Source organism: Marmota marmota, unplaced genomic scaffold (genome assembly GCF_001458135.2).
Source record: "Marmota marmota marmota unplaced genomic scaffold, marMar, whole genome shotgun sequence".
In the NCBI taxonomy this organism is placed as follows: Eukaryota; Metazoa; Chordata; class Mammalia; order Rodentia; family Sciuridae; genus Marmota; species Marmota marmota.
The window spans coordinates 6,771,177-6,796,289 of record NW_026000020.1 but is presented as its reverse complement, the minus strand read 5'-3'; the positions used below and the strand labels follow the sequence as shown (position 1 = coordinate 6,796,289).

General features: G+C 49.4%; 2 protein-coding genes across 10 annotated transcripts in view; both read left to right on the top strand.

The window, feature by feature from the left end:
• The first annotated feature begins 6 nt into the window (after nt 1-6).
• Nucleotides 7-3,623, top strand: Itpripl1 (ITPRIP like 1). Of its 3 annotated transcripts, XM_048810343.1 has the most exons (3): nt 7-193; nt 365-476; nt 1,214-3,623. In XM_048810343.1, the coding sequence occupies exon 3, from the start codon at nt 1,228-1,230 to the stop codon at nt 2,866-2,868; it is 1,641 nt and encodes a 546-aa protein (XP_048666300.1). In that variant the 5' UTR covers nt 7-193; nt 365-476; nt 1,214-1,227; the 3' UTR covers nt 2,869-3,623. The 3 variants fall into 3 exon arrangements, with proteins under 3 accessions (XP_048666300.1, XP_048666301.1, XP_015355218.1); XM_048810344.1 differs by lacking the exon at nt 365-476 and having other exon boundaries at nt 7-351; XM_015499732.2 differs by having other exon boundaries at nt 7-476.
• A 224-nt stretch (nt 3,624-3,847) lies between these two features.
• Ncaph (non-SMC condensin I complex subunit H) overlaps nt 3,848-25,113 on the top strand; it is a 37,687-nt gene continuing 16,421 nt past the window's right edge. For 3 of the 7 annotated variants that reach the window (XM_015499731.2, XM_048810338.1, XM_048810340.1), the window contains exons 1-9: nt 8,654-8,771; nt 15,411-15,648; nt 15,787-15,877; nt 16,806-16,898; nt 17,351-17,489; nt 18,313-18,437; nt 20,618-20,807; nt 22,071-22,162; nt 22,944-23,149. In XM_015499731.2, coding sequence (XP_015355217.1) covers nt 8,753-8,771; nt 15,411-15,648; nt 15,787-15,877; nt 16,806-16,898; nt 17,351-17,489; nt 18,313-18,437; nt 20,618-20,807; nt 22,071-22,162; nt 22,944-23,149 — 1,193 coding nt within the window. In that variant the 5' untranslated portion in view covers nt 8,654-8,752. Of the gene's footprint in view, nt 4,292-8,653; nt 8,772-15,410; nt 15,649-15,786; nt 15,878-16,805; nt 16,899-17,350; nt 17,490-18,312; nt 18,438-20,617; nt 20,808-22,070; nt 22,163-22,943; nt 23,150-25,113 lie in introns of those variants that run through there. The other 4 variants (XM_015499730.2, XM_048810339.1, XM_048810342.1 and 1 more) reach the window with 3 other exon arrangements.

Below are 25,113 nucleotides of genomic sequence, written 5' to 3'. Positions count from 1 at the left end.
GGCCTGCGCCCGCCGCGCGCAGACTCGCGGACGCTCGGACAGGCATGGTCAGTGCGCCGGGAGCGGGGAGCGGGACCTCTCCGGCATGTGGTCCGGGAGGTGAATCCGGAGCCCACACCCCGCCAGGAAGAAGGCAGGGGCGGTGGAGCCGCCCTGTCTCTTTAAGACTGTGTTCCTGCTGACACCGACGACGGTGAGCAACCTGGCCCCAGGTCCCGGCTGAAACCCAGGGAAGGGATGGGTCCTCGGTCTGATTCCGAGAGGTCGATCATACAATTCTCTGGGCGTGGATTTGGAGAAGTCATCAATGGTCGGAGGGCTCCACTTTGGGTCAGAGCCCCCAGATAACTTGTAAGTTTTTCAGGGCTCCTGGAGAGGGTGGTGAGAAAAGCGAGGCCAAGTGCCAAAGGGAAGAGGGCCCCGCACCTGGCTTCGGCGTCCTAGGCACCTGGGAGGCACAGATCTTCATGAATCTGGTAAGTCCCTTAGCTCTTGGGCTTGGGCGTTGGGTGGGGAGGCAGGGGAACCTACCCTGGTTGGCTGTCAGGGCCTTGAGCCTGTTTCCTGGACTGAGCAGTGGAGCTGCACTGATGGGGCATCTGGCAGCCCCTCTGGGGACCTCAGAGGGCACAGCAGCAAAGAGCTGGTAGCACTGTGCCTCCAGGTGCCCAGTGGGTCAAAGGGTGAGGCTGAGTGGTCCGATGATACAGGGTGAGCAGCATGAGCATTGTGAAGTCACAGAGGAAGTGGGATGCTACAGCTGGGGCCTCAGGCTGCAGGAGGAAAGGTGTGGCTGGGCCGACTCAGGGCCCTCTGTCTGTGGAAGGGAGCCTCTAGGATCAGCAGGGCATCTCTGGTGCCCAAGGTGGACTGATGAGTAGTTGGGTGAGGCCACCCCACCGCAAGGGTCCCCCTCCCCATCCTACATTGGAATGAAACAGTCCCTTGTCTGCCCACTGGAAGCCTAAATACCACCCACATCATGTGGAAGGAAAGCAGCAGAGAGACTGAATGGCACATCCTGCTGTCCCCCTTTCTCCCAAACCTCTTCCCAGGCAGGCCACCCTTGCTCCAAGCCTGGCTCTGTGAGCTTTCTGTTCCTCCTGAGTAGTTGTCTTCCAGGATTTGGGGTTACCAGGGCTCTGGGGAGCATGCGCTGGAGAGAGATGCCTCTGGAAGATCATCACTGACTCCCATCCTCCCACTTCTCCAGATACAGAGGCCTCCATGGCTGTGATAAGCCTGCTGTTCTTGGCAGTGATGTATATTGTACACCACCCCCTGATGGTCAGTGACCGGATGGACCTGGACACACTTGCCAGGAGTCGGCAGATGGAAAAGCGAATGAGCGAGGAGATGCGGCAGTTAGAGACAGAGTTTGAAGATAGAAAGCGAGCGGCCGAGCAGAAGCAGAGGGCAGAGAGCTTTTGGAGAGGAGATACGTCCAGTGATCAGTTAGTGCTGGGGAAGAAAACTGCGGGGTGGCCATTCCAGGCCAATGGCCAGGAGGGTCCTTGGGGCTGGCTGCTGGGGAACCTGTGGAATGCTGGCCTCTTTTGCCTTTTTCTCATCTTTGAGTTCCTGCGACAGAACATGCAGCATGAACCGGCCTTTGAGTCCAGCAGCGATGAGGAGGAGGAAGTGCGTGTTGTGCCTGTCACTTCTTACAACTGGCTCACCGACTTCCCCTCCCAGGATACCCTGGAATCCTTTTACAAACACTATATCCAAAATGCTATCCGGGACCTGCCATCCACCTGCGAGTTCGTGGAGAGCTTTGTGGATGATCTCATTGAGGCCTGTCGGGCACTCAGCCGCCGGGAGGCTCACCCACAGTTGGAGGACTGCCTGGGCATTGGGGCTGCCTTTGAGAAGTGGGGAACCCTCCATGAAACCCAGAAATTTGATATACTTGTGCCCATCGTTCCCCCAGAGGGTACCATGTTTGTCCTGGAGATGAGGGATCCGGCGCTTGGCCGTCGCTGTGGCTGTGTATTGGTGGAATCCGAATGTGTGTGCAAGCGTGAGAAGCTCCTGGGAGACGTGCTGTGCCTTGTCCACCACCACAAGGATCACTCAGTGGCCTTGGGAAAGTGTAGCAGTTCCATCAAGGCAACTCTCTGCACCGGCAGGCACCTGGATGTGTGCAAGACTGTGCAGTGGTTCCGGAACATGGTGGGCAATGCCTGGGCCCTGGTGGCCCATAAGTATGACTTTAAACTCAGTCTGCCACCGTCTACCACCTCCTGTAAGATCAGGCTGGATTACCGCTCAGGCCGCTTTCTGTCAATCAGCTTGATCTTGGGGGTGCAGCGGGAAGATACCTTGGTCTACCTGGTGAGTCAAGCCTCTGAGCCGGAGCAGCTCACCAGTGTGGACTGGCCAGAGTCCTTTGCAGCCTGTGAGCACTTGTTCCTGAAGCTGGTAGGGCGCTTTGCCCCTGAGAACACCTGTCACCTCAAGTGCCTACAGATTATTTTGAGTCTCCAGGACCACCAGAGCTTGCCCCCTGGGGCATCCCACCCCATCCTAACCCCCTACCACTTCAAAACGGCACTCATGCACCTGTTGCTGCGGCTGCCCCTGACAGACTGGCAGCAGAGCATGCTTTCTCAGAGGCTGCAGGACCTCCTCTGGTTCTTGGGCCGTGGCCTCCAGCAAAGGTCCCTCAATCATTTCCTCATTGGTAACAATTTCCTGCCCCTGACCATCCCCATCCCGAAAATGTTTCGGAATGCTGAGCCTGTCAATCTCTTCCAGCACCTGGTGCTGAACCCCATGGCGCACAAGCAGGCGGTGGAAGAGTTCCACAACCTTCTGACCCAGGTGAAAACGCTGCCCTGTGCCCCATTGGCTGGGGCACCTTAATGTAAAGGCCATTAAAGAAAAAAAAAAAAAAAACCCACAAAAATGGAAGAAGGTATTTCTAATTCCTCAGGCTGCCAAAGAGTTTATCCTTCCACATATATCACTGGTGTATATGTATGTGGCCTTCACCTTGCCAGTGGGGGCTGTGGATAGAGTAAGGCACCCTCCGAGAAGTGCCTGAGTCCCTGAGGATAGATGTAGCCTGCAGGGTCTAATCTAGGGGGGCTGAGGTCTTCTCCTGACTTAGCTTTCATCATGACCCAAAGAAGGTCCAGGGAACTGGATGTTACAGGAGGATCTTGTAGCTAAGGAGCTGAGATCCTGTGAAGTTGTGTTTCTATATCAACACTGGAAGCAAAAGAGAACCAGAGAATACCTCCATCCCAGCCTCCTCTTTTTGTGAATGGTTCCCACACGTTCCTTGTGAATTGGGTCCCTGTTGAACTGTTAGCTGGATTTCCCTCCCAGGGGACTCCACCTTATCCCAAATACTGTGATGGCAGCTTCTCATACTTTGCGATCTAATTTTTCAGACCTTTGCTGTGTTGAAAATGTAATCAAAATGTTTTTTTCCATTTTCCTAATTAACCCTATTTTCATGACATTATATTTTGTTTTATGAACTGAGAGAAACTCTAGTACTGCCCAAATCATTTTAGCATTGACTCACAAATATTCAGTCAATGGTGATTTGTCCCATAACTGAGATAATGTATTTCCTATATTTAATTAAAGCGCCAACATTTTATGACCTCTCCTGGGCCTGGAAGCAACATTTTAAAACCCCTCAGGGACATTATAAAGGCTGAGGGCAATCTTTCTGGGGGCTCTGTAATTATCAATTTGTTTCTGAGGAGAAGCCACTTGTGTGTTATATGGAAAGGTTTAGCTACCATGTGTAGCTGGAATTTTCTGGTCATGCCTTTGTGTTTTCATCAAAGATGACAAAGGGATTACTTGAAGTATGTTTGTGGTTTTGAAAAGGGGGATATCACAATCCAGGCCCACTGCCAGGGCTAGACAGGAAGGGACTGTGAAGCAGTTCAACTCCAACAGAATCCTGATTCTAAGAGATATGGTTGGTGTATTTTCCCCTCCTTTCAAAACCTTGAGCACCCTGAGGAGGGGCGTTAAGAAGTAGTGGTGGGTGTGGTTGTTTTGGAAAGGTTAAACTGTTCCTACCCAGTACGGCCAGGGAAGATCTGTTGGGAAGAGGATCTGGCCCCACATTCAACTTGGCCTTGGTGGAGGTGAGATGCCGACTTTTAGGACTTGTGTTAAGACCTCCACACTTTCTTCCACTCCAGGAAAAATAAATTAAATATCCCAGAAACCAATATCAGTCAATATTTGGGACTCTTGCTGCATGAAGCTATTCTGCTCCCATGTCACCTGCTGGCATCTGCCAGGTACTGGTTTCAAGGTAAGAAGCAGTGATGGTTGATTCTGTCAGTGGGATCTTGGTATTTTTAAAACATCTGTATATTTTTTTGTTGAGAAAAATCTTTGTTGGTGTTTTAGTTCGAATCAATAAGGAGGCTATTTTCTGTATAAACTGGAATCTTCAATAATACATTCAGCAGATCAGCATCCTTACATGTCTGTTCCCAAGAAGTTCATGTTACTGACAGCTCCATCATACATCCTGGTATTTCTCAATGTACCTTAAACCAGTCTGCCCTGTGGTTTCTCAGTGGCATGGCCAGTAGCCAGGAAAGAGTAACTCAAACAGTAAGGAACATCTAGGTTATTAATTTTCATGGTGCCCAAACCAAAATATCAATGACATTAAAAGATCTTAGTGGCTACAAACAATGTAAGCACTAGAAGTCTACCTAGGTAGAAAGAAGGTGCGATCTTTAGGTCTACATGGCTGTTTCTAGTCTAACAGGAGACAAGAAAATATGAATTTATGAGTGGGCAGGCAATTACAAAGGGATCAGTCAGCAAAACTTGGGTGGGGCAGAAGGTACAAGAAAGAGTACATGAAACAAAAAAAAAAACCAAAAACAAGTAGTAATGAAAAGAACAGACCCGTAGTGCTCTGGGAATACTTTCACAATTAAAGGGGAAACCTCTGCAGATAGTTAGGAAGCTAAGCTTTATTCTGAAACAAAACCTGGCAAGCCCCAGGATACAACAGCATTTCTAGTTAATGGGACTGCTTGGCCCTGACCTAGTGGTCTGGGCACTGTTCTGCTTTACATCTGGTAATTCATTTAATCCTCACATTAGGACCCCACTAAGCAGGTCCTTTATCCCCTCTATTTTACATAGGAGGAAACCGAGGCATGCAACTTTCCCATGGTCACATAGCTCAGGAGGTGGCAGAGTCTTGAAAGTACCTGTCCTCGCAAGCTTTCAGTGGTTTTGGAATGAAACAAGGTTTAGGGGTTAAAGTGATTTGAAAAGAAAAAAAAAAAAGCGCCATGTTAACTTTAAGATAAAGAGAAGTATAGTTCTGTTTGGAAATTCTAGAAGACAGAAATTGTTGATTCTTAGCCCAGTCTTAGGAGGTCAGGAGTTTCATATGGCATACAAAAATTAAAGGCATTTGCATAGAGGCCAAAATGAATGCTAAGCCATTTCCACTATATGTATGTTCCAGTGCTTGATGGTTTAAATCAGGAACTACATTGTGATATAAGCAGCTACAGGATGGAAAGGCAGCACAAACTTCTTTTTAGTATGGGGGTATTGAACTCAGGGGCCCTCTACCCTGAATTACATCACTAGACCTTTTTACTTTTTTTTAATGTTTATTTTTTAGGTGTAGAAGGACAAAACACAATGCCTTTATTTTTATGTGGTGCTGAGGATCAAACCCAGGTCCCGCCCGTGCTAGGCAAGCGCTCTACCGCTGAGCCACAATCCCAGCCCGACCTTTTTACTTTTTGAGACAGGGTCTCAGTAAGTGGCTGAGGCTGGCCTCAAACTTATGCTCCTCTTGCCTCAACCTCCCCAGTAGCTGGATTACAGGTCTGTGCCACAGGGCCCAGCTGGTTAGAGCAAATTTGAAGCCAAAAGGTAGCTTGTTCAGGTAGCCAGTTGATACTCCACTGTTCTTCACCTAAACTTAGGCTGCTGTCCATATATTTGGGGGAATCCCAGAGAGGAGCACAATGTGGGAGAGGGCTGGCGCCAGCATTGCTTTTCTGGCAGCTTGCGAGTGTGGGGAGGGGCCTGCCACTTTTATACAGAGGAACTGAGCTTTGCATACTGCTGATAAATCTTGCAATCTTTTGGCACCTTCAATAGCCCTAACTCCAAAACAAAGACAGCATTCAGAGCAGGAAGAAAGACCTGCTTGCATGGGGTGTGTCTGCCCCACAGAGACCTGGGATGAAGCTGGCTCTGCCCCCTGCACCCAGCCCCAAGCAGTCAGCTCCATTATCACCAAGAACAGCCTCAGCCTCACCTAGTGGGCTACCAAGAGCCTGCTCTGCCAGAACTCTAAGCTAGTTCCACAGTGCCTCCTATCACCCTCCCAACCCCGCATCCTGAAGATCACAACTATTTCCTCAAGTGTGCTCAGCAGAGAGAACCAGTTAAGCAAAGGAGATAACAGGGACCCTAGTACATAATGAGCCCACATGCTCACAGAGTTGACTCTATTACCTAATTCTTCATAGTATCCAGTGAAGGGGGATCATCCCCATTTTGTAGACTGGGAAGAAAATGGTGTCCAGAGAGGTTCACATGCCCAACCCAGGATAGCACTCCATGCCCAGGGGGTAAACCCCAGGGCCTCAATCCAGGATTTAAACTTGTCCCACTAGGTTCATTCAATACCCATTTAAATACTTGCTGGGTTAGGTTAGCATCAAGCCCTGGGAAAACAATGGTGAACAAAGACTGATTTGTCCCCATGGAGTTGACAGTCTGGAGGGGACAGACAAGAAAGTCACCCAGCACGTGGAAACTGCAATGTGGACTATTCTCTTGAAGCCTCCAGTAAGGAGATTTGAGTATTAGGGAAGGCCTCCATGAGAAAGTGACAGGAGCTGAAACCTAACAGCTAACTGGGTGAAGGTGAGGATGAGGTTCTTAAGTGGAGGAGAATGCACGTACCGAGGCCCGAAGTGAGGCGGGCATGGGGAGGGCAAGTCTGAAAGAAGGCCCAGTTGGCTGGAGGGTAGGGACCAAGGAAGGCAAGGTTCAAGATGGGGCTGGGAGGCCACGGGGGCCAGACCCTGCAGGGCCTGGAGGCCCCTGCAGAAGTTCCCAGGACAATGGACCCTTTCAAGGGTTTTAGACTTCTGGAAGTGGTGGGGAATAAGTGGGAGTGACAGATCAGATTTATACTTGGCAAACACCACTCTGGGCCCAATGAGGAGGCCAGAGTAGGGCAGCAAGAAGGTCATGTGGATGAAAAGGAGAAAGGCCAATACTGAAAGAGATTTTTAGGAGATAATAAGCTGGATAATGGATTGTGTGCAAAGAGGGCAACATCCAGGATGACTCTTGGGTGCTGACTCTGGCATCCACGAGGTGAAGAACACTGTCAACTTTTCTTTGCTTATCTCACACTGCCTAAATTTGAAAGTGGTCACTGGCATACAAAAACCAAATAGCTTTAAAAGTGACTTTTGACAAAGTGCAGCGTTTTTTGTTGTCGAAAGGATTGAGAGGCAAGATGGCATTTAGTGGGCAAATGGTGTCAGGGATGCTCAACAGTTCTACAATGAAGGCAAGGGGTGCCTGCGTCAAGAATTGTTGCACTCTGAATGCCACTAGCAGCCTTGAGGAGAAACATACTAAAAGACACCATATGTGTGATTCATAAGAAATTATAGGTTAGGTGTCCAGGTGTAATCCAGGGACTGAGGAGGTTGAGGCAGCAGGATGGCAAGTTCAAGTCCAGGTCAGCAACTTGGTAAAGCCCTGTGACTGGGGATGTAGCTTAGTGGTAAAGCACTCTTGGGTTCAATCCCCAGCACATTACTCTCCCTGTTCCCCAAGAAAAGTTATAGGGTGTTCTATGGATATTTGAGGGAATTGTCCCATCTTTCCTCCTATAATACCATTCTTGGGTATTATTCTTGGGGTTCGATGAAACTCAATGGACACGTGGCATTTGTGGCATTTTATGCTAAGCTCCGTTAACTTTTCCAACTTTTTTTTCTTTCCCCGTTGCTGGGGATTGAACCCAGGGCCTTGATGCTAATTAAGCACAAGCTCTACCACTGAGCTACACTCCAGCTCTCCAACCTTTTTGTAGGGGGGGGGGGTAGAAGATGGTTTCCAGGAATTTTTTTCTTTTAAAATATTTTTTAGTTGTAGACGATACAATACCTTTTTATTTATTTATTTTTATGGGGTGCTGGGGATCGCACCCAGTGCCTCCTCACACGTGCTAGGCAAGCGCTCCACCACTGAGCCACAACCCCAGCCCTCCAGGAAGATTTAATCTGAATTAAAACGACGGCCTTCATTTTCTACACACACATTTTGCCTCCGTCCTTTCCCTGCTTGGAAAGCGCTTCATAGGGTCCCTCTCATTTTGGTCCCACAGCTGCTCTATCCCTTCTCTGCCTTTGCTGGTCTCAGCACAGGTCTCCAAGGAGACAGTCATCTCCCTCCCCATTACAAAGCCCTTGTCCGCCCTGCTCAACGCTGGCTCCTCGGTGCCCAGTTCGAACTAGCGCTGGGGAGGAGAAGGTTCTCATACAGACCGCCCGACGTCCACTCACAGGGCGCTGGCCACGGGCTGCCAACTCAGGTGGCCGTGATCCCGTATAGCCCGCGGACACCCTTTTTCGTGACCGACCAAAGCGGTGTGCGCAGGCGCGGCCCCGCCCATTGGTGACGTCACAGGCCGTTTGGGCGCTGGGCGTTTCTGCGCGCGCAATTTAAACCCAGTTCCGGAGACGCTGGAGGCGAGATGGGACCTCCAGGCCCAGGTGAGGCCTGGCGGACAAGGCCCGGCGCGGAGCGGCGGTTCGGGTGGGCAGGCGGCGGGCGGTTCCGAGAGGGAGTGTGGACCCGCTCAGCCCGGTTCTCGGTCCGCGGGCTCCGGGAGAGGCGGGCGCGGGGCGGGCGCGGGGCGGTGGGAGGGGAAGGGAGGCCCGGGCGGGAGCGCTCAGCCAATCAGGACGCGAGTCGGCCGGCGTCGGAGGCGCGCGGGCCACCCAGCTGCTGGTTCCTGGGCTCCTGCACCACGCTCGGTGTGTTTCCTTTAAAAAGATTAACTTGGATAGTTTCATGGAAGCGTTGGGAAGCTCTTGCTTAGCGTTCATGCATTTGTTTTTGCATTCATTCAAAAGTATTGGTCGCTCCCTTTGCGCCAGACACAGCAGATCCCTGCCCTCTTGGATCTGTTTTCTAGTTTAGGAGACAAACAATACACTAAATAGTTAACAGATGAGGTTTAGTGCTGTGATTGAGACTAGAACAGTGTGGGGTTTCTGTAGATTAGGAAAATTTTGTTTTTGTTTTCTTCTATTTTGTGGTGCTGGGAATTGAACCTAGGACCTTATGGAAGCTAGGCAAGCAGGCAAGTACTATGCTACTGAGCTACATCCACAGCCCCTCAAGAAAGATTTTAAGTGTTCCAGGCAGAAGCATGTGCAAAATGAACAGGGAAGATTGATCCTGGCTTTCACTAGGACCTAACTAAAACATTGTGATTAAGCTTAGTGAATGAGGTTGGACAGGTGGGCAGGGCCTGGAAGGTCTTTGTAAGAAGATTGGGAATAAATTAATATTTTGGACATAGTAAGTGTGACTTACCCCAGAGACACTGAAGTCAAAGAATCCATAGTCACTTGGATAAGGATTTGGCATTCAGAGGTGAGACTGATGGACTGAGAAATAAATCCATACACGTATCATCATCACCGTCTAGATCATAAAACCATAGGGCAGGTGAGATCACTAGGAGAACCTTGTAGAGAGTACACCCAGTACCAGCATTCAGAAACTGCACAGGAGAAGTGCTGGAAAAACTCAAAAGGCAGTGGTATCATAGAAGCCAAGAGTGTTTAAAGAAAGGATCATCAGGTATTTCAAATGCTGCTCAGTCTCAAGAGCCATGAGGCCTGAGAAGTGCCATAGTGTTTGACAGCATGGGTGTTGCAGCTGACCATGGCAAGACTGTTTTCATGAAGTGGTAAGGATGGAGTCTGACCAGGGGGGTTGAAAACAGATGAGGACGTAAACACAGGAAGTATGTGCACTTGGTAACGATGCGTTGAATGGATGGATGCATGTTAGAGGCAAAGAGAAATCAGGGAAAGATGATTAGGAGAATTAAAGCATGTTTCTAATTTTCAAGTTTTCCTCTTTATTTCTGCTAAGATCTCTTCTCCCAAGGTCCAGTTCCCTTCCTTACTCTGCAGTGCCCACATGTAAACAGTCACAACTAAACAGTCACAAGAACTTTTTTTAAGTATTGGAGGTTGATCCCAGAGGCACTTAACCACTGAGCCACATCCCCAACCCTTTTAATTTTTAAATGGGAGACAGGGTCTCACTCAGTTGCTGAGGTTGGCTTTGAACTTGTAACACTCCTGCCTCAGTCTCCCAAGCCTTTGGGATTATAGGCGTGCACCACTGCTCCCAGCTCCTCACGAGTACTCTTGATTTTGTCCCTAAAAATGTTTCTTATCTCCTTTCTAGTTTGACTTTTGTTTTGGACTCAGGTGATAGTTACATTAATTATACTCTCCAACTTGTGGGAAGCCATCAGGGGAGCATCTGAGATTCTTTTTTTTTTTTTTTAATATATTTTTTTTAGTTGTTGATGGGCCTTTATTTTATTTATACGCGGTGCTGAGAATCAAACCCAGGGCCTCACACATGCCAGGCAAGCACTCTACCACTGAGCCATGATCCCAGCCCAAGAGAATTTTTTTTTTTTTTCTTTGTGGTGCTGGGGATTGAACCCAGGGTCTTGTGCATGCTAGGAAAGCACTCTCCCAACTGAGCTATATCCCCAGCCCGGGAGATTCTTGTATTTATTCCCTTTTATACCTACTCATCAATCCTATTCCCTCCCCCTCACATGGGCAGCCATTTCATGTTTATTGTATATCACTTTGGAATCACCAATTTTTAAAAATATTTTTAAAATATTTATTTTTCAGTTATAGGTGGATACAATATTTTATTTTCATGTGGTGCTGAGGATCGAATCCAATGCCTCACACATGCTAGGTGAGCACTTCACCTCTGAGCCACAACCCCAGCCCCGGAATCAGCAATTTTGAACCAGCTAAGATGGGTGTGTGTTGCTGGGGATGGAACCTTGGGCTTTTCACATGCTGGGCAAGTGTTCTATCCCTGAACTACACTCCCTGCCTGCTCTGTGTTCTTAGTCTTATTTGGGGAGGTGAACAAGCAAATTCTTGGAGCAATTGCTTGCTTAAAACTTCACCAACTAGTCAGTGATGAAGTGGGGATAAAGCAAGGCCTTCTGATTTTTAAATCTGGAAACTTCCCACCTAGAAACATCTTCTGAGTTCCTTCATCTTTCTTTCATCCAGGGGTCATAAGCCTGCCCTAATACAGTAAGTCACAGCCACTCACTACCCTAGTCACACCCTAGATCTTGTCATTAACAATAACTTCACCAGCCCATCACCTCAGTTTTAAGTACCTGGCTTTTTTTTTTTTTTGGCAGTACTGGGGGTTGAACTCAGGGACAGTCTACCACTAAACTGCATTCCCAGCCCTTTTTTGTTTTGAGACAGCGTCTTTCCACCCTGGATCCAGGGTGGCCTTGAATTTGGCAGTCCTCCTGCATCAGCTCCCCAGGTAGCTGGGATTACAGGCATGCCACTGTGTGGTACTGGGGTTTCAAACCCAGGGCTTTGTGTATCCTAAACAAAGGCTCCACTGCTGAGCTATTCCCACAGACAGTACCCCACTTCTCAAGTACCACTCTGTCTTTGTAGCCTATGTTCTTTTATGCCCCTGACTCTAACCGTCTTTTAATCCAGTGGCCCTGTGTGCTTCTGCTGTTTACCATCCCTCAGCTTTGCCGCGCCGTTGTTCCCCTCTTTTTTTTTTTTTTAATATTTATTTTTTAGTTTTCAGCGGACACAACATCTTTGTATGTGGTGCTGAGGATCGAACCCGGGCCGCACGCATGCCAGGCGAGCGCGCTACCGCTTGAGCCACATCCCCAGCCCCATTGTTCCCCTCTTTACCTTGGTCACCTCCCTGTCAGTCCATATAATCGGCACCTTCCCCTTGCCTTCCTCCTGCTTCTGTACACTGCTCTACAAGGTCACCCTGCTGATTAATTCAAGCTCGGCCTATTCTGCGCACCTGAGGATGGCACCAGCCTCCGCACACCAGGCAGTGGTGAGAGAACAGCAGGGCTATGACCTACTGAGTGGTCTCAAGGGGACCCTGAGCTGCCCAGCAGTCACGCTGTATTTCCTGGTTCATTCACTCTCCTACTCCTAGATGACTGACTACTCAGACCTTCCCTTCTCCTCAGATCTCCAGCACCCTGTTCCCGCCCTCCCCTTGGCTGCTAAATTTTTTGATTCCACTTATCCCTATTGTATAGGGAAGATAAGGGCAATCAAGATAGAATGAGGCAGGTCCACCACTGCTCCTGCTCCTGCATGCTCCTGCTCCCCTGCATGCTTCTGTGTACCCTGCATGCTCCTGTGTACCCTACATGCTCCTGTGTACCCTGCCATCCCTCCTATGATGGGGCTGGACTTGCTCTGCTCTTCACAAAGCCCACTCCTTTGTGTATTTGAGAAGGTTGTTCAGTCATTTTGACCCTTCCTTTTGTGATATCCCTGTGGTAGGCTGTGTAATGCCCCCAAGGTTTGCAGACCCTGTGAATGTGTTATCGTCCATGTCTGTGGAAAGGAACTTTGAAGATGTGATGAAGTTAGAGGTCTTGAAGTGAGAGGACCCTGGGTCATCTAGGTGGACCTAGTGTAATCACACTGGTCCTTATAAGAGGAGGTAGAAGGGCCAGAGTCAGAGAAGATGTGATGATAGGAGCAAGGGATTGGAGTGATAAAAGGAAGGAACCAGGGACTGGGGTTGGGGCTCAGAGGTAAAGTGCTTGCCTAGCATGTGTGAGGCACTGGCTTTGATCCTCAGCACCACTTAAAAATAAAATAAGATATTGTGTCCACCTATAACTAAAAAATATTTTTTTAAAAAAGAAAGGGACCAGGAACCAAGGGATATAGGCAGATTCTAGAGGCTTCTTGAAAAATGAAAGAGAACAAATTCCTCATTAAAGCCTCCAGAAGGTGTGCCACCCTGCTAATACCTTGATTTTAGACTTCTGACCCCCAGACCTGAAGAATACATGGGCTTTTTTTTGGGGGGGGGTGGTGCTAGGAGTTGAACTTACTGCACTTGACCATTGAGCCACATCCCCAGCCCTATTTTGTATTTTTCATTTAGAGACAGGGTCTCACTTAGTTGCTTAGTGCCTCGCTGTTGCTGAGGCTGGATTTAAACTCGTATCCTCCTGCCTCAGCCTCCTGAGCCGCTGGGATTACAGGTATGCACCACTGCGCCTGGCTATGTGTGGTGGTTTGTTCCAGGAGTGCTAGAAAACTGGTACTGTCTTTGCTTCATTCTTTCTACCTTGTTGAATTTGTTGGTGGTTTTTCATGTTGAAAATTGCTTTCTTGACCCCTTTTCTAACCTCCCTCCTTTGTTTTCCAGTCCTGAAAACCTCATCTGTTGGCTGCGTCAGGTTCCTCTTCTCCTACCCTCTCCTCTATCCACCCTAGCTTCTTCCCTTTTCTCTAGGAAAACTGCTCATGTCAAGATCTCTAGCCAGGTGTGATGGCGCATGCCTGTAATTCCAGTGGCTCAGGAGGCTGAGGCAGGAGGATCGCAAGTTCAAAGCCAGCCTCAGCAACTTAGCTAGGCCCTAAGCAACTTAGCAAGACCCTGTCTCAAAATTAAAAAAAAGCACAGCTGGGTTCAGTCCAGTGACCTCTAGATTGCAGACACAGTGGCCATCTGAGTCCTCATCTAATCTGACCTGTCAGCCACAATCGACATAGCTCATAGCTCCTTCCTCTCCTTGACCTTTTCTCGCCTGGCGTTAGAAGGCTCCCTCCTCCTGCTCTCCTCCCTCCTCGTAGTTGCCCCTTCCCCGTCTCTTGCTGTTTTTTCTCAAGTCCATGCTGCCTTGGATGCTACTCGTCTTTCTCTTCTCTTACTTCTTCAGTGAGCATCTGGTTTCATGGCTTTGAATACCCTGTGTGTGCTCAGGACTCCCAAATTCACATATCTAACTGGGGACTTTTCCCTGGACTCTGGGTTAGTTGTCCAGCGTCTGGCCACTAGATGCCTCGTAAGCACGCCAGGCCTGGCGCCTCGGCCCCCCTCCCTGCCTGCAGTGTGCTTCTCTGTCTTCCCTCTCAGATCCTGGCAAGCTCCGTTTCATCAGTTGTTCAGAACAACATTGGAATTAGCCTTGGGTCTTCACGCCCCACACTTAATCCGTCAGGAAGTCATGCTGGCCCTGTCTGGACACGCTGTCCAGTGTCAGGACACTGCTTAGCTCACTGCCACCTCTGGTTGTTGGTAGTTGCCTCCTAGCTGGCCTTCCTTCCTGCTTGCCTGTTCTCACTCCCCGCTCAGTCTGTCCTCTGCATGGAGCCAGAATGCTCCCCTGGAAGCCCAGGTTAGGTCACTTTATTCTTCTCGTCGTCCCATCCCTTTCCACTTACTCCAGATGGCCTGTGAGTAATTGTCCTTCCCTTGTCCTGACTGGTGCTCCTGCTCCCCAGCCCTGAAGGGTCTGCCCCCGTTAACCTCTGGTGCTGCCCTGCGGCTCCCGCGACCACTGCTCCTCGCTGCTCACGCGGTGCCACCTTTGTGTTTGCTGTTCCCTCTGCTTTCATGAGCTTCCCCTAAATATCTGCATGGTCTTGGCTCAACTTATTCCTCAACCTCTGTTTTCCTTATGAACTGGAAGTTAGATCTGAAATTTGGTTAGATTTAGGTTCAACAACTTTGGTTGGAGTGTTTCCCGAAGAGTCTCTGAATTTCATGTTGTACAGCATCAGGAGATGAATCAGCTTCAGAGTGTCAACGTGGTGACTGCTGATCGTTCACTGTAAAAGACTTCCTTTGCAGTTAGCAAGTGACCTGTGGGCCCTCCTTTGGAATGTTCTATTTGTTTTACATATTTGTGATATCCTCTGTCCCCCATCAGAACTTGGAGGAGCTGGGATTGGAACCCAGCTTGTCTGACAGTAGCCTGTATTTCAGCCTTGCTAGGCCCCTGTGTCTCCCTGAAGTCCTGCCTGTAGGCTGATCAGAAGCAGCAGCTTTGTCTTATCCACCTGCACCGGGCTGTGGACAGGCCTGGCAGCGCTCTGCCACCATCCTGCGCCCAGTTCTGTCCCCTCTTTATTTGCTGTTCAGTACTTAGATTCACAATAGCTGCAGGGGATGTTTGTCCTCCCACCTCTGAGGTCTGGCATCACAGACTGGAGGCAGAGTTCTTGGTGGGGTGTGGGGTGGGCCTCTGCCCTGAGCCAGATCAAGTCCCCCGAGGCCCAGACAGATTTTCGTTCCCTCACTGCCAACCACAGTGAACGGCTCTTCCTCAGAGACCCGTGGACACACCCACAGTGCCTCCTCACCTTTGGAACGGGCATGCCCCATGCCTCTGCCCAGGAAGGCTCCGCTCAGTACTCCTGTCACCCCGGTCCTTGAAGACTTCCCTCAGAATGATGATGAAAAGGAGCGGCTGCAGCGGAGGCGCTCCCGGGTCCTGGACCTGCAGTTCAGTACCGACTCGCCTCACCTGTTGGCCTCCCCCACCAACAGGTGAGCAGTGCACATCTGAGCGGGCTCTCCTGGGTGGCCCTCGGCTTGTGGGTCCCAGCGTCTCCTTATGGGTTCTGGGTTGTGGGAACTCATGGTGTCATGAGTCCTTGCCAGAGTGTCTGGTTGTTTTCCCTTTAGGAGTGTTGATGCTTCCACTACAGTACCGAAATTCACAAACACACAGATCACAGAACATTACTCCACTTGTATCAAACTATCCACTGAGAACGTGAGTATTTTCTGGCTTATCATTGAACATTTTGCATTTTTTTTTTTTTTTTCGTACTGGGGATTGAACTCAGGAGCATCAACCCCTAAGCCACATCCCCAGCCCTATTTTGTATTTTATTTAGAGACAGGGTCTCACTGAGTTGCTTAGCACCTCACTTTTACTGAGGCTGGCTTTGAACTTGGCAATCCTCCCGTCTCAGCCTCTCAAGCCACTGGGATTATAGGTGTGCCCCGTCATACTGGCAAGATTTTACATTTTGATCACAGCAGTCTAGCTCTCTTGATTGCATGGAGAATGCATGATAATTTAAAAAAAAAAAAAATTTAGTTGTAGTTGGACACATACCTTTATTTTACTTATTTATTTTTTATGTGGTACTGAGGATTGCACCCTGTGCCCTGCACATACTAGGTAAATGCTCTGCCCCTGAGCCACAACACTAGCCAGTGATAATTCTTTTATTCTCCAGTGCTTTCCTAGTGCAGGCGTTTCTTGCTGTGGTTTTACTGTCTCCTGTGGGCCTTGGTGCTCTCTGGCAAGTGGCCTGCTGCTGCAGTTCCTCTGGAGAGGCAGCTTGGCCTAAGGGTGAACGGGGAGCCCCCAGAGCTAACAGTGTGTCCTGGGGCCCCCACCACCCACTATTCATTGGAAATGAGGATGGTACCTGCCTCAGCTGAGTCCATCTGAGCATGACCTTGCCCCTTGTGTATAGGAGGCCTCAGGATGCATGCGCTCTCATTCTTCAGGCCCCAGAGGAGGAGGATATGTGTGGGCTTGGTTGTGTCATCAAATGTTTGTATAGTTGAGATCTGTGGCAAGATGTGGGTTTTCCTGTATGGAAACTTAGCTTCCTATGTTCAGAGTAGGATTATTTATATAAGCTAGTCTATGAATAACAAATCTTCCTACAATTTTCTGTTTTCAGAAAATCACTACCAAGAATGCTTTTGGCTTGCACTTGATTGATTTTATGTCAGAAATCCTTAAACAGAAGGACACGGAACCAACCAACTTTAAAGTAAGAAGGACATGTGCTTTTTCTCCTGTCTAGGTTAATGGTGGTCTTTTTTTTTTTTTTTTGGCACTCAACCACTGAGCCACATCCCCAGCCCATTTTTTATATTTAATTTAGAGACAAGATCTCCCTGAGTTGCTTAGTGCCTCACTAAGTTGCCTCCTGAGCTTCTGGGATTACAGGTGTGCGCCACCACGCCTGTGGTGGTCATTTCTAATGCTTATCATAACACAGTGTTTGCAGATACACAAGAGCCTCCTGATTAGACATGATAGTGGTTACTTTACCTTCTTTCCTCAACTGATGAAATGCAGAGAAGACAGATGTGTTTGGTCCTATCAGTGTTGGGGGCATCTCTGTCATTTTTTTTCCACAGGGCAAGTAAATATTTAAAGAAACTGTTCAGAATGCTTTTCTCTGCTTCTTCATGAACATAGCTCTGCTTATTTGGCTAGGTGGCTGCTGGCACCCTGGATGCCAGCACCAAGATCTATGCTGTGCGGGTGGATGCTGTCCATGCTGATGTGTACAGAGTCCTTGGGGGACTGGGCAAAGATGCACCTTCTCCGGAAGAAGTGGAGGGCCATGGTGCAGGTATGTGGGTTGGGATCTAGACTTAAGGTGCTTCTTTTAGGGTATACTAGGTAGTTATTTGAGTGACATTGGAATGAAGTTGCAAGAAATTGGTTATCTCATTTTATTGAAGACATGGACATTTGCAGAAGAATATATATGGACTTTCATGAGAAGATCACAAAAAAACGTAGATAGTGCACCACCAGGGATAATTACTTTATTCGCTGGGAACTCTTCTTATTGCTGGTGTTTTTGGAATCATTTTGCTTTTTCTTTTTTGGGGAGGCAGGTACCAGGGATTGAACTGGGGGGCACTTGACACTGAGTCACATCTTCAGCCTTATTTTATATTTTACTTAGAGTCTCACTGAGTTGCTAAGTGCCTCACCATTGCTGAGACTGGCTTTGAACTCTCAATCCTCCTGCCTCAGCCTCTCGAGCTGCTGGCATTACAGGTGTGCACCACCATACCCAGATCATTTCACTCTTTCTTATGGGCCTTTGGTGCTCCCCTTCCACTTGGCTGCTTTGGGCTGCAGAGGAGTTATTTTTCTTTGTAAAGGAGAAGGACCTTCTAAAAGCTTTTAGGTTTTCCTTAGGAAAGGTTAAGTAAATATCACCAGCTAGGAGCTTCTCATTGTGCGTCTTTGGAAGTCAACTTGTATACCTAAATCTGGTAATTCAGTTTTTCCATCAGCTACGGATTTAGATAAGTTGTTGCTTTGGGAGAATTTTATGTTTAAATATGAGCAATTGTTATGGTTTTGAAGAACTTGACTTCGTTAGTTTGGCCACATGCTACAAAGCAGTTCTTGCGGTACAGTCTTCTTCCTTCTTTCAGATGGAAGTGCTACTGAAATAGGAACAACTAAAAAAGCTTCAAAGCCAAAGAAGAAGCATTCGTACAAGACCATTGAGCAGAACATAGACAACCTCAATATCTCCGAAGCAGATCGAAAGTGTGAGGTAAGGAAGTGTCTGAGTGTGGTCTCTGACTCATTCAGTACCTCCGGCTGAGACTAGGCAGGGCCCAGCCTCCCTTGCTGGTCTATGCTGGCTTAAGCCTCCAGGGAGTAAAATATTTAGCTGGCATCTCTGCATTATTGTCCCTTAGCTTTATAATGCATACTGAAGGTGGCAAGCCTCAGTAGTTCAGAATTATTGAGTAGAAAGAGGATTCTGATAAAAAAACTGAATTTTACTTCTAAGTATGTGCAGTGGCATTGACGATAGCTAACATTTACTGTACACACCCTGGGTGCCGTGTTCCTCCCTAGACCTGTCCTCACAACATCCACGTTCACTCTTAAAGAGGTGACTGAGGCACAGGGCTCTTTGGTAATGGGACTGAGAGGATACCTGTGGTGAGAGAGCTAGGCTTTGAAGCCAAGTGTCTCTAAATGGCCTTGCTGTTTAGCAAATCCTAAATAGTATGCTTAAAGAAATAGTTTTGGATGACATATTTGTGGTTAGAACCATTAATTTAAACAAATGGTGTTGCTCCAAAGAAATTGTTGTTGGAATGCTGCTGTTACCAGCGTTGTTCCAGGTCTGGGAGCATAGCCGAGCATGTGTGGCTCCCTGAGTTTTATCCCCAGCAAAACAAACAAAATCCTTTTTGTTTCAGCAACCATTTTTATTTTTGTTATCTTTGAACCTTTCTGGGAGTGTATCTATAAGAAAATTCTGAAACATCCAATTTCAGTTGTCCTCAAGAATGGTTATAAGTTTACTTTCCCACCAGCAGTGGCCTGGGCTTCTTCTTTCTCTACCTTCACAGCGCTCATAAATGGTAGTTAATGTTACAAGACGGGGAAAGGGCTGAGCTCTGGGCTACCCTGCTCTCAGGACTTCTGAGAGCTGAAGAAATACCCAGTAGGAGGACAATGGAGAGTGTGGTCTCCAAATGAGAAAGTGTTGCCCTTCAGGGAACGGCTCTGACCCAGCAGCAGCCTGAGCCCACTGGTGCACTTGGAGGGGTCCTCCTGGAAGGGTGCTGTGGGGCCAGTCTGGGTTTGGAGGAGGAGCTGGGGCCCAGGACCCAGACCTCTGAGGAGGGCATTGCTGGCCCATGCTAGGAGCTCTGAGGGTATACAGTAGGCCCGCTCTCTGAGTCTGAGAGACTCCAGATTGGACTCAGCTGCTGCTGTGCCGAATAGCACTGCTGGCACATCAGGTGAACAGGGCTGTTCAAGCCCCGCAGGCTTCCTCTAGCACCCCCTGTTGGCCGAGTCTGACAGCTGCTGGCAAAGCCAAAATGTTCCAGCCCTGCATGAAAGAGGAGAAAAGGAAGGTCTGTAATAGCTTAGTAACTGTACACAGGCCAGTGTCTTGTGAGCATTTGTGAAATGTTATCCATTGGGGAATTGAGGTGGAAGTGACACAGATTCGTGTTACTATTCTTTTAGTATTTGAGAAAAACAAATGGGGGAGGCGAAGGAAGATACTGAATACAGGTGGTAGTTTTGAAGAGTCTTGCTGCAAACTGGAGCAGAATAAGGGGTGGCAAATTGAAGGAAAAGTAGAGTTAAGAGGTTTGTTTTTAAATGGTTGAGTTAGGTGGGTGCAGTGGCTCAGGAGGTTGAGTCAGAGGATAGCAAGTTCAAAGCTAGCCTCAGCAACTTAGTGAGGCCCTAAGCAGTTTAGCAAGATTCTCTCTCTAAATAAAAAATAAAAGAGGACTGGGGATGTGGCTCAGTGGCTAAAGCACCCCTGGGTTCAATCTCCAAAAAAGAAGAAGAAGAAGAAATATTTCTGTTCAGAGCAGCAGTAGAACCTTGTGACCAGCTCTGTCACAGGGTTTTTGAACCAACAGAATTTGTTGGGATACTATTCTTTCGCACTGGGCATTTTAGAAGTAACTGTTGGGAGCGGTGGTGACTGGTAGTTACCTGTCCAGGTGTCCTGTGTATGAACAGGTGGACACATGTGCCTGTCACCACATGTGATCACCTGGAGCAGATTACATTTAGCCCTCTGACTACACAGAGCCCTTTCTGGGCAACTGGGACTTTAGCTGATCAGTTAGGGAGCCGCTGTACACTTTGATCCCCGTGCACCCTCCTGCAGATGAGCAGGTCCCATGCTGAGTCCTGCTGCTTCTGGCTGCACAGCTGATACTTGAGTGTCCGTGTTCTTCCATTCAGGTCGATCCCATGTTTCAGAAGACCGCAGCCTCATTCGACGAGTGCAGCACTGCAGGGGTGTTCCTCTCCTCCCTCCACTGCTGCGACTACAGGAGCGAGCTGCTCTTTCCTTCTGACATCCAGAGCCTCTCCACCGCAGAGCCTCTTGAGTTGCCAGATTTAGGCTGGGTAGAAATGACAGACCTCAAAGGTAAGTCTGAGTTGTGCTTTTCCCCAGGGCCTTCAGCCTTCTCAGGAGCTTCTCCACAGCGGTGCTGAGAGCGCCCATGGCACTCTGATGTCACTTCCTTACGTTACCATAAGGTGCCTCTGCAATGCCAAATTGGGTGTCCTTTGGGCGGTGCCTGGCGACCCACTCACTGTTCCCCTCCCAGCATGGAGTCTGAACAGTAGCCGTTGCCACTCTGCCCTGTGTGCCCGCACCTCAGGAGCCCACTGTTTGCAGCAAGCTCCCACAGTCACGGGCTCACCCTGGAGTGTGACAGAACGTGAGAAGGGGGCTTAACAGGTATTCTGTCTAGCCAGAGAGGCCCCGTCCTTGTTTATCACCAGTCCAGGGGGTCCCAAGGAGAAGAGGGCATTGGAAATCGTTTCCAGATCCTGTGGCAGTCTAAGAACTGACCTGCCCTGTTACGCTGACTTGGCAAGTTTTAACGCCCTTCCCGCTCCCCGCATCCAGGGTTCTCCTGCAGACATAGTGGGGGAGCTGGCTGTGTGCAGGGCAGGCCTTTGCTGGTTTCTATGGGTTGAATGTGGTCGGTCCTCCCTGTTTGGGAAGGGCTTTGCGGCTGGCTCCCCTGTGCTTGTTCTTTCTGTTCTTTGCCTACATTTTACTTAGTTAGTATAACTGCTTTGGACTAACAATCTCTTTTCCTCCTTTATACTCTCAGCTGGGGCTGTGGTGCTCTGGGGTAGGTCATCTGTAACTAGTTTAGTTTGGGACTAAAAATAAGCACCATTACATGATTGTTCATGTACTTGGTGTGTTTTCAAGGGGAAGGGTGGGACTGGGGTTGTGCTCAAAGATAGCGTGCTTGCCTACCATGTGTGAGGCCCTGGGTTCGATCCTCAGCACCACGTAAAAATAAAATTAAGATGTCCACCTATAATTAAAAAATCAGTATTTAAAAAAAAAGAAAAGAGGAAGGGTGTTCGGTTTCCCAACTGAGCTCATTTCATAACCAGACATCTGTGCTTTGGGTTCTCTTCAGCGTTTGACTAACTCCTGGAAGGCAGCATAGCCTGACCCTGGTCTGGGCATGCACCTGTGCACCTGCTTGCTCCATGGAGTGTGCACCCCCAGAGGCCAGCAGCCAGCCAGCACTGGCACTCCAGCCTCTGCTGGGCAGCAGTGAGGCGACCACCTCATCCTGCTGTGCCACTCAATGTCATTCCAAAGGGACTGAAGAATGTGCTTGACCCCCTCTAATCCTGATCTCGGTGTCCTCCCCAGCGCCTCTGCAGCAGTGTGTGGAAAATGGCCAGCTCTGCCCTTCCCTGGCTGGGTTCCGGTTCACAAAGTGGGACAGCGAGACACATAATGAGGTATGGTCAGCTGTGGGACTTCGAGGGCTCTGGGCGTGTCTCCAGCACTTGTGGTTTCAGTTAGATGGCCCAAGATTAGTTCTGCCCCGTGGGAACCAAAACTGTGGCATCATTTTTATTTAGCCAGGAGTACAGAAAATATTTCCTTTGGCACTTCTCTAGGGAAAAAAATTGGGGTGGGTCAGGGTGGGGCTGAGAACCCCATGGGACCCTGCTGCAGCTGGGTGAATTCTGGGATCCGCTACACGTTCCCTTGCTGCTCCCTGGAGTGGCCGCCCTGCCATTCATGAATGAGCACTCTTTACTTGATGTGCTCTTGAACGTGGTTGTTCTGTGGCCTCTGGGCTCTCAGGCAGCCGTCAACTCGAGGCATTTCCTGCTCTTTGGGGCTGAGTCCCTTGGCACGCAGTTTCCTGAGAAATGGTCATGTGTACAGCTTCCTCTGTGTATTTTTAGCACGGCTGCCTTTAGCCTACTACAACTTCCAAAGTAAATGATCTCCATGGAAAACTGTTTTTCCAAACACGCAGCTGATGGTTGCAGATTCTTGTTTCATGTTTTACAAAATGTGCCCGCAGCAGTACAGCTTTATCCTGCTGCACAGGCTAAACTTCCTCAGTGTTTCTCTCCTGTGAGGATGCTGGCCCCAGGAAGTGGGGTGGGGGCATGCTGGGGAGAAGGCTGGAAATGAGTTTGGGGGTGGGATGTCTCCTTTTCCAGGGGTGAATTTGGGTAGTCAGAGGAATGAGGGGAGCTTGAGAGCCCACTTTTGTCCCTGCAGTCTGTGTCAGCCCTGGTAGACAAGTTTAAGAAGAATGACCAGGTATTTGATGTCAATGCTGAGATGGAGGAGAGTGGCTGCGGGGACTTCCTTGATGGGCCCCTGGAGGACAACTTTGATGCCAACGATGAGCCCGAGCACACCTCAGTTGGGGACCACGAGGAGCTCCGGAGCTGGAAGGAGCCCTGCCAAGTCCAGAGCTGCCAGTAAGGTCACACCTGGCATTGTGTGTTGGCTAAGCCACTTTGGTTACAAAATCGATGTGCAGGAGTTTGTAAGGATTGGAACGGACAGTGCCCCCTGGCTCTGGGAGCTACTGCCTTGTGTCTGTTGTCACCACCTACATTTTGGGAGCAGATGGGGCACTTCCTTTCTCGTTGCACCTAGGCCAGCTTTTGGCCATGTCACTGTGGATCAGTGACAGGTAGAAGCAGGTATATGTGTTGCTTATGGAAAAAGGCACGCAGAGAGGGATGGGTAGTCACCTTCCAGGTAGGCGACTGGCTTGGCAAGGGAAGGACAGAATAAATACAGCCGTGCCCGTGTGCGAGGGCAGAGGCGAGGAGGAGAGTTGTTGGTAATTTGGACTTGTGATTACCTGAGTAAGCATCCTAAGATAAGCCTGTCACGGCGGAGGGCTGTTGGAGGTCCCAGAAGAGCCTGGAGAGACCCCAGGATTAGTGGGAATGGTCCCTCTACTAATTCCTGTGCCTACAACCACATCTTGCCAGCCTGGGGTTGGGGACAGCCAGGTGGAGTATTTGGATGACACCTCAGGGTCCTTCAGTGTGATTCTCTCCGGGGCGAGCATCCCTTTGGGAGCTCTGCTTGCCTGACTGAAGGGTGAGATTTTCCTTGAGTTTGGTTTGTCAATCACAAATAGTTATATTGATAATGTCTCTCAGAACCTGAGTAGAAGTCTGGGGGCTCAACATGTGGCACCTTGAGGCAGAACCACCATCTCCGTCTGTTAGCCTGCTCTTCTGAATTGTGGGGTTGACTCGGCTGAGGCTTGCACTGTTCCTACCCTGTCTTCCCCAAAGTGAGAAGTGATCCACAGGTCAGTGGGATGAGCTCTCAATGTCATTGTCATATGTCAGAGAAAAGCTGTCTCGTTTTCTGAACAGTGAGGTGACATCTGAGGGCCTGAGGGTGATGGGGGCTGCCTGACTCCACTTGGTTTTGGAAGGTGTTTCCTGCTGTATTTGGAACAGCTCTGTTTCTCACATGGTGTCAACAGCACCGAACCTTAGACTGTCCTGCTGAGTGAATGGGGGCAGGAGGCTGTAGCTCTGGTCTGGGTTTTTTCTGTCCTTCAGTCCCCTCCCCTCGGCATGAGGCTGGCCTTTCCCAGGAGCTCATCAGTATTTGACTGGACTAAATCTGGGCCTGCCATGGAGAGCTGTGTCACGTGGCAACGTCATTGCCTTCTGGGGCTTTTTACTTCTTATCCATAAAATGAAGGGCTGGGACTGGGTGATAATAGTCATATTGGGCATGCCAGTGCCTCACGTGCGTTATTTCATACCATTTATACGATAAATAAAGTGAAGTCCTTCTCAGCCCTGTCACTAGGTCCTGCTGTGCCCATGTTACAGATGAGGACACAGACTCTGAGGTGACATAATGGGGTGGAGCTGGTCACCAGCCGTGCATTTGTCCCATCCTGCTGTACACAGTGAGCTCCGGGTGGCAGGCTCCACTGCAGACCACCTGACAGGGAATCACTGCATCAGACACCTCTCCAGGTGACTCTTCTGCACTCAGGGTGCTGCAGTGTGCCCGGAGGTCTTCAAAGGCCTCCAGTTCGAGCGGCGGGGGCGGGGCTGAATGGTAAACACCTTGTCAGGTGGGATGCCCATGGGTGGCGTGGGTGGCAATAGCTGTGCCCGGAGTCAGAAGCAGAGCTTTCTGCACAGCCACTGCCGAGAACTCACCTGTGAAAGCACTGGGTGCCTGTGAGCAGCTCGGTGACCCCTCCTTCTGCACAGTGGGGCTGCGTGCTCTCCAGCTGGCCCCTTTAGGGCAGTGTGCTTGTAGAATGTGTCGAAAGTGGCCGCAGACCTAGCCGGTGCTGATCCAGAGCGCGCGTACTGTGTGTGGAAGAGTGAGGCACAGCCAGGCTGGCCCGTGCGCTCCTTCCCAGTGGGAGGAGCCCTTCAGCCTGCTG

Coding starts and splice junctions, on each gene's coding strand:
- Itpripl1 (XM_048810343.1), top strand. CDS start 1,228: ATGGCTGTGATAAGCCTGCTGTTCTTGGCAGTGATGTATATTGTACAC.